This window comes from Amblyomma americanum, chromosome 1 (assembly GCF_052857255.1).
Source record: "Amblyomma americanum isolate KBUSLIRL-KWMA chromosome 1, ASM5285725v1, whole genome shotgun sequence".
In the NCBI taxonomy this organism is placed as follows: domain Eukaryota; kingdom Metazoa; phylum Arthropoda; class Arachnida; order Ixodida; family Ixodidae; genus Amblyomma; species Amblyomma americanum.
In genome coordinates, this window is record NC_135497.1 from 238,460,150 (window position 1) to 238,468,458 (window position 8,309).

General features: G+C 50.5%; 2 protein-coding genes across 2 annotated transcripts in view; one reads left to right on the top strand and one right to left on the bottom strand.

The window, feature by feature from the left end:
* LOC144114803 (high-affinity choline transporter 1-like) overlaps window positions 1-4,992 on the bottom strand; it is a 53,856-nt gene extending 48,864 nt beyond the window's left edge. The window contains exon 1 of the mRNA XM_077648772.1: window positions 4,758-4,992. The gene's annotated coding sequence lies outside the window, so the exon portion shown is untranslated. The remainder of the gene's footprint in view (window positions 1-4,757) is intronic.
* An 852-nt stretch (window positions 4,993-5,844) lies between these two features.
* On the top strand, window positions 5,845-6,743 carry LOC144114804 (uncharacterized). Its single transcript, XM_077648774.1, has one exon. The coding sequence runs from the start codon at window positions 5,991-5,993 to the stop codon at window positions 6,600-6,602; it is 612 nt and encodes a 203-aa protein (XP_077504900.1). The 5' UTR covers window positions 5,845-5,990; the 3' UTR covers window positions 6,603-6,743.
* The last annotated feature ends 1,566 nt before the right edge of the window (window positions 6,744-8,309 follow it).

The following is an 8,309-nucleotide window of genomic DNA, read 5'->3' on the forward strand; positions in this document are numbered from 1 at the left end:
CCCGCCTTGCCCGTAAAGCGTGTTTCACGTGCAGGCGAAACCGCTACCGAATCCTGCCGTCGTCGCGGCGGCTCGAGCGGCCAGGGCGACAAGGTTCCAACAAGTAGGAACGCCTGAGCTCTCATTGCAACTAATAGCCTGAATTTTTTCGGTTTCACGCCTGTAGTGAATTGTCCAAGTGGAACGCTGCGGTAGGTTACAGTAGAAGCATGAGCCTGCTTGCAACTGGAGCATACTAGTGCAACCTTTATTGGTGCACAGGGCAAGTAAGCGCGCCTGACTATGCATGCTTCCTCTTCGCCGGAGTGGTTGTGCTCCCATGTTTCGCTTCTGCCTTTGAGCAAGGGTGGTGCGCCGACGCAACCAGGGCTTGTCGTTAGCTGATTTATCTGGGCAAAAATTCTGGAGTTAAATAAACGGTAGACACAACCAAATCGTCCTACAGTGCTTTCAATTGAGGCATGCAAGGCCGTGCGTTTTGATCGCTGCTGCGCCCTCTCACGGCCGTCCCTTGTTTGGACGCTCGCGCTTTCGCACACGCCCTTCCATCACTGTCACCGTACGAGACCCTTTATTTCACGCATACGTGATGAGCCAAGCGAGACGCGGGTACACAGTAAGATTGCCACATTTAACCTTTGTCTTCTTCTTCCCTCGGCAACGGTCCTCGCATAGGTGTAAGAGAGCCCAGTATACGCCGCGAGCCGGCAGATATGATGGTGGAAAAAAAAAGGAAGATTGCACCAACGCAAGCCTGCACACAACTGTGAGGGATAATTAGAGGCGCTGTCGCTAACCTGCGAGGGAACGTAGGGCTACTGGCAATGCACCGAGGGAACAGATGAAAGAGGGGCTCGCATAATGAATTCCCGGAGCGATTTCAACGTAACGACGAGCCGTGAGCACAGGTCCGGATAGCAACAACGAGAGTGTAGCTGAACATCCCTCGGAACGTTTGGTATTTCCTCCCTGCCAAATTCGCTTAGTCGTCGTCAGACCTGTGGGAGGAACTTGTATGCGTGGCGTGCTCAAATAGCGCTTTCTTTGCGAAGTTGTAGAACTGCCAGTTCACGTTCTAAAATTTGCAGCTTCTCATCGCAAAGCGTGTGGGTAAATGTAGCCCAAATAATGCCACTTAACGCCAAAAATCCAAGTTGCAGGTGACGCATCACGTTACAGCAATCTGTGTCACCGTGTGCGCATGGCTATACCGTCGAACAATCTGATTTGTCAAAGCCTTCAATTAAAAATGGCCATTTTTTAATCACCATGCAGTTAAATGTGACACCTTCGTTTTCTTCCTTCTCGTTAAGGCACTAAGCCTTTCTTCAGAATTCCTCTACGTTTGCCCACTCACTAAGTAATCCACTACATTCATTTTGTTTCTTAACCGATACGAAAGAGAAATCTTGCTGCAGCGCTTCATATGTCTCCAAATTCTACTGCTTCTGTGAAGAATATTGCTCAACTCAGCCTCGCATGCTCTGGCAAAGAAGACGGAAAAGAAGAAGGTACTAAAATCGGGTACCTTGCCTGCGCTCTTGAGTTAAGAGCCGCAGGAAAACGGCAGCTGCTGTTCCGAAGCGCCTCATCGTCCGCACACACGCCGCGATCAGCGATTCGGGCCGTCGATGCGTTTGCAATGTTTTTGAAGCACCGCCCTATAATTATGCGCGCGTTATTACCGAGGGTCGAGCCGCGCGGGTGTTCCTGCTTTTTAGGGCCGCAGCGTTGAAGCACTGCTCTTCTTTCTGAGGAGCTTCCACGCGTGTAGCGTTTACATCGCCTCATAGCCTAACGACCACATGGTACATCTGCTTTAAACGTGCACTGAGCACAAATTGAAGCTGGCTTATGTATAGACAGATTGCCGCATTCTAACTATAAAGACGCTACTCTTATTGTAAACGGAGCTTCTATAAGCTAGGAAATGCCGCAACAACGAAGTACACGAGTCACCATCACCGGCCCCCTTCAAAATCAAACTGCTTGCCTGCCGACGCGGTTCTTTAACCCGGATTGAGGCTAGGCTACATTTTTTCACTTCAAAACGGGGACCACGAAGTCTTTTCCGGTATATAACGTCACGTGTTTGCATCGAGTGGCGGCTAAGGAAATAGTGCAATTTTCTCAGCGATAAATGCATTTTTTGCTGCGGAGCAAACATCAGTGTACAATAAAAATCCTTAATAATAGATTTTTTGTTCACAAAAAATATTAGATGGAGTTTTCTTCAGTATTCTTTACAGCTCTATGAACTCGTTGACATTTCGGTACAAAAAATCGTCTACTTCATCAGCGAAGACACTGTCTATGCCATTGAGCCGAAGTGTGGACGTGGCGAGAAGGACGAACTGACTCGGCCGTAAACAAGACGGACACGCAGGCCACAGAATGTCCGCTGCAGTGCGCGCGCGTGGCTGGTCCCTTCTGTGGTTCAGTACGGAAGGGACACTTCTCTAAAAGGAACATGGACCGCACAATTGTCATCGGCCCTACGGCGTCGACGCGAGAATGATGCCGGCGTTGCCAGCTTCGGGCCGACTTGGTTGCCTCTTACTTCGTCGTAATGGTCCACTCAGCAACGCAAACGAGGGTGCTCTTGGCAGTGACCACTGGGAACCGAAAAACAATGGCCATACCACGCTTCCGCATGGTATGGCCATTGTCCGAAGCGAAGTCACGGAAACTACATAGCACTATGCGTGTGCGCGAGCGTGTGTATGCGAATGTTGTGTTTGTGTGCGGTGCAGACCATGTGAGACCCAAAGCGTTGGATCTCGGGGCTCAGCAGTAGAGCCTTATCGGCGTGTCAACGTCGTATAGCATAAGGATGGAAAATCACTTGTATACATGTGGATTTAATTTCAATTAATTGTATTACCTTAAGGACCCACGAGGGGTATTACATAAGGGGTGGGTACATGTATTTGGTAAGCAAGTGTTAACACAACGAAACATGATTGGTAACATTTCAGAATTGGTAACATTACATTGCAAGAATAAAAGAAAAAAAAAGAATGAACCGAATCAGAGATCCAAGCATTACAAAGAACCTTTTCCAGTTGGTTGGGTTTGGATTGCAAAGCGTCAAATACTTGTGGCGCATTGCGAACTCCTAGAGAATAAAAAATAGAGGCCTGGTGCGCAAGTAATTTCGAAGTGTTAGTTCCATAACGCCTTAGCCTAGTGTATTAATATCGCTAGGTGGTTTGTGGCCCATGGCGGTATTATAGACAAAAGAAGATTGGGTATTATAGACAAAGAAGAATGGTAAGCTAAATTTTCTTAATTTGCTCATAATGATTGCTCACTGCTAGAAAACCAATTTCGTTAAAATCATACGAAGCAAGGCCGCTAGTAACAGTGCATTCAGAAAGTTCAATCTCATAGCGGCTGCTTGTTTCGAAAGTTTTCATTTGTCTAATGCATAATATTGTAATATTATAAAATACCGCGGACGCATCAAGCGCCCGCATTATTGTTTTAAAAGAATAAAATCTGAGTAATCTGAAACAAAACCACTGCGGAGAAACCGTCCACGGCATAGTTAGTCGAAAAAAAGCTCACACCTGCAATGCGCCAAAGTACTGGCTGAAAGGTTCGCATGTAATTTGCTTTGATACTGTAGTGCTTCGAGGACTCAACGTCAAACAACAGCGCCATAAAATATTTTTGTTCATGGCTGATTAACGAATGCATATTTCTAGTGTGCTGCTTTCATGAAACAAAGGCATTTACGAATTTTTGCAGCTGTGGAAATAGATACTGAACTGTGCTCGCAAAATAGCCTTATGGAATGAATTCTCTAAGCTCTCCATAAACCACAAATGTATTGACAGGATCCCCCACGCTAACTGAATTTCCATATCTTTTTAAGGTCAAACTCCGGTCATGGCTTTTTTTTTTTGTTCCTTCCTTTGCACCTCAAAATGAAACATAGAGCCGTTGGTGAGCAGAGAGGCACAGACCAGTGAGAATGAAATAGGCTCTGTGCTAAAAGGCGATGAAACGTACCTTTTGTGGTTAGAGGTACTGCGAAATGCCTCTGCGACGACTCGTAAACTAACTCGGAGTGTGTATCAAACCAGGCGTGTATATCAATCCCTTGTCTTTCTTGACTGTGAAGCACTCTCGTGGAAATATCAGCCAATGCACATAATAGATAACGCACTAAAAGAGTAGAGAACACACATTCTTGGTCCGATAACGTAAGAATGTAGCACCGGAACCTGCTTTGCAGAACAACCTACACAATGCTTTGTAAATCGCGGCCAAAGCTGGCGGAATAACCCAAGGTTGCGGTCGCCGGCGTCCCTGTCAAGTGTATTCATGCGCAGCTCCCGCACTCCGTGAGTTCTGTGTAACTCAGGGAATGCGTGAGGAACGAACTCTGTTCCCAGCAGACTCGACTGTCGTATATCCTTATCGCAGAAGCAATGACTGCGCCAAAAGTGCGCACTGTAGCAGGGAACTAAGAACTTCGCTAAGAGAAGATCGTGGCGCGTCCGCGATCTCGTGTCCCTGTATGCGTCAGAAGAGACAGTTTTGATGGCGCGCTAAAAAGCCATTCCGTTGTTAAAGTATCCAAACAGCGTCCTTAACGGCACGTTCCGGGCATAAGAAGCGTAAAATCTGGCCTGTTGCCTACGCATAATAAATCGCTAATCGCCTTTTGCCACTCCCGCCGTTGCCCCAGGCACCCGTCCTGGAGGGAAGCGAATGACCCCTTCCCTTGTTCTGATGAGTTCACATACCCCTTGTCCGACGCGACGGCGGCGGTGTCCACGAACTATGAATCCATTTTCTTTCCCAGAGTGGTACGGACTGCTGTGGTCGGTGCACCGCGCGACGTCCCTTGCGAGATCCGCGTCCGCCGAGATTTCCCGGGAGTCCACGCGCCCATCTCCGGAATGCCGACGTCGGCACCCTAGGTTAGAGCACGTCGCCCCGACCCCCGCACACCGCCAGCGTGCCAGACGACGGCCGAGTGGAGCGATCAGGCCGCCAGCCGCCGCCGGCGAGAACGATCGAGCTGCCTCCGAGAGAAAGGGGTCGAAAAAAGAAACGAACACGCGCCAGGGAGGGGCCAAACGTGCGTCGCCTTGAATGACAAACAGCCTCTGTACTTCCCCAGCCGGTCCCTCTCGCGCGAAGGCAACACGCGTGCAATCCGGAAAGCGCGCCACCGGCGGCGGTTGTTGCCACCAGAGGGTGAGAGCAGCCGAGAGAGACTTGCGCACGCTCTCCGGTGGGCGCAACAAGTGAACGTGCGTGCGCAACATTTCCCGTACGCCTTCTTCTTCTCTACTTTTGCGCGGGTGCAAACTGAGGGTTGGGGCTGGGACGCACTGAGTGCAGACAAGAGTTGCATTTTGCCTCCTCATTTGCTTGCGGTGAATGACAAAGGGAGGACACCCCTCCTGTAGCCGACACAGCTTAGTTTCCTCGTATTGTCTTTGCGCTTGGCTGATTAGCCACGGTCTACTAGTGCTGCTCTGGTGTCCAGAAATGCGTTTCGCGCTTTTTCTCTTGTCTTATTTTGTCCCACAGTTATGCTTTGTTAGTTTAACCACTTCTTAGCAATGTCGCGTTACTGTTCTGATTTTTATTTTACCTCTCTACGCAGATAAAGACGATTATGACTGCCAGCTGACGTGTAAAACTGACTGGCATCATAAAAATGCAATGTAAGAAGGAACTAGCTATTTAAATGATGCAATGGACGAGTCTGCGATGCTGGGTCGAGGTATGCCATCGTAGTTTTGGGGCTACTCGATCGGCGCAGTGGCTCATAATTCTGCAGGTAGGCGGCGCCGAGAGGCAAGCACGCGCGACGGCACACGCGACAGCACACGCAGGGGGACAAGCAGCAGCATTCGCAACCAGCGGCTCGAGCAGCGTGAGCACGCGTTCGGGCGCCCAGATCATCCCGAGGCCCACTGACAGCTGAGCGGTATTCCCCTGAGCTGGACCCGAGCAGCAGCACGATGCTTGAAGACGCAAGCAAGGCCTGTGGCGATACTCTCGAGGCCTGCGAGCAAGAGAAGCCGGAGAAGGTTGACGCGGCTGAACCAGCGGGAGAGCCACCCGATCAGGAGCTGGAGCTACCGATGCCCTCGAGCCCGACGTCGCTGAAACGGCACCTGCGCAAGGCCTACGGCCGCCGGCCCATGGAGTTGGTGAGCCGGTACTTCCGTTCCCTTCACGACTTGGCAACGTTCGCGAACAACGAGACTTTCCTCTCCCGCTGCCGTGACTTGCAAATGGTACCGCCGGCCTACCGTGTCGAGTGTCGCGGCATCAAGAACACCCAGCATGTCATTCGCATCTTGGACAAGTGCAGCTACCGACTGATGCTGGCCGACCTGGAGTACAACAAGGTGCGCAAGGTGCAGGTGTCTCGGCTTCTGGAGATTCAACACGAGAAACTGAAGATGATCATGACCGAGGAAGATCTGCACTACATCCTGATGATGTCCAAGGAGAAGTACGAGAACGTCTTCGAAGCCACCCGCGATGAGCAGCGCGGCGCGTTCGCCCAATTGCTCAGGGAGTACGAGATCAGGCTGGAAGAGGACGCGGGCAGTGACAACGTGTGACGCGGCAAAGGCTCTCCCTCAGGGTTGCTCGAGACGACCTGGACTTCTGCCATACTTTTGCCAAGTTTGTTTTCTGTGTTTTTTTTTCTTAGGACTCCCGCCCTGTTTAGCCCGAAGATTTGCGCACAGCTGTTTGGACAGAGCGCTTAGCGATTTTTTTCCCTTTTGATGACACTAGGAGACAAGTGCCCGAAGACTGCCTCACAGCTGTTGGGACAGAGCCCTGAGGTCCTCCATCTGCGGATTCACCGACAGTAAGGCTTAACAGGGTGGACAGTCATTTCAAGAGTTACTTTGTTGTCTTTGAAACTTGTAAACTGTTGCGATAGTTTCTTTAAAGCTTTCTGTTCAAGTCTTTACATGAATGTTAACTCTGGTGGTCAATAAACATGTGTCAGAAGTCCTCCCGAGGCTTATCTAACTTATTCAGCCGGAATCCTGTTAAGCTTCCCTATTGCAACCCACACGCACTTCAGCCGCAATCTTATTAAGCGTCTTTATTGTCGTCGAACTTTGGCAACTCTTAGGATAGTGTTCTGTGGAGCGATTACTCCAGGCGCCGCCCGCCCCACCAAAGCCCGGTAGGTCTCCTTTGCCATGGATGCTGCAAACTTGCATGAGACCGTATTCTGAAAGAAGCAAAGACGTTAGACGAAGTAGTGCATTACATTGGCCTCAGGTTATAGCATCGGTTGTAAACCGAATCGCTACGCGTACGCCTTGCTTGGGCGGTGATCGCTGCATCGCCTTGAATTTTCATTTCTTCGCAGTTATTGTAGTGACATGAAACAGACCGGCGGTTTCACTGTTTGTCAGCAACCGGAGCTGACAAGTGAGCGCTGTAGTCCGAGCCGTAACTTAGTATACGGTCCAACACATCTGTACGCTAGCGACGCGGCAAAACCGTGCGCTGCGTTACTGAGTGGGTGCGTTTCCTTCGGTACCTAGTCGCCCGTGTTTAAAACGACGTGACGAAGACTTTTTTTTTTTTTGTACTGACCCGCCGGCTCCGTGCGCACGACATCGGGGTTTTGACGAGCCGCGCGCCGCGTGGCCTCATGGCGCTAACGGAGCCTTGTCGCGTACCGCGTAAGCGAAGGGGGCGCGGGCCCCGCCGGGTTGAGTAGGGCATTCTCTAACGGAAAAGCAATCTCGTTCCCGAACCAAGTAGGCGGGCGATACCCATCGACATGTTCCCGGTTGCCCTGTTGGCGAACGGCAATTTTCTCGGTCGTCGCGATCAGCATACTCTAGGTTCCGATTCACCCGCTCGGTCATGTTACTCTGATCATCGTATGGTCTCGTTGCGGATTCGAAGCGCCCATCAGGTGTCCACTGTACCATCATCGACAAAACCCAAGAGGTTCTCTGTCTTCGACGCGAGCTGCAGTTTATTTGGATTTATTGTTAGACTGCACATCTTATTCTTTAGAGAATGGAATTCAGGTGACTGAGGTGCTCCTTGAACCACTGTGAGAGTATCACAACGCCGTCGAGGTACTCCATGGCGTAGTTGAAACTTGCAGCACCCAGAACGATGTCCAGCAGTCGCATTAACGTGCACGGGGCATTGAGCAAACGAAACGGGAATCGAGTAAATTTGAAGAGCCCGCGGTGGCAGGCGAATGCGTTCGTCTGAATGGCATCTTCTGCCACCTAAATCTGCAGGTATACACCCTGCTTGCATCTGAGGCTGTGAGGAACCTT

Excerpts from the sequence above, each read along its gene's own strand:
- LOC144114804 (XM_077648774.1), top strand. The coding sequence starts at position 5,991 with ATGCTTGAAGACGCAAGCAAGGCCTGTGGCGATACTCTCGAGGCCTGC.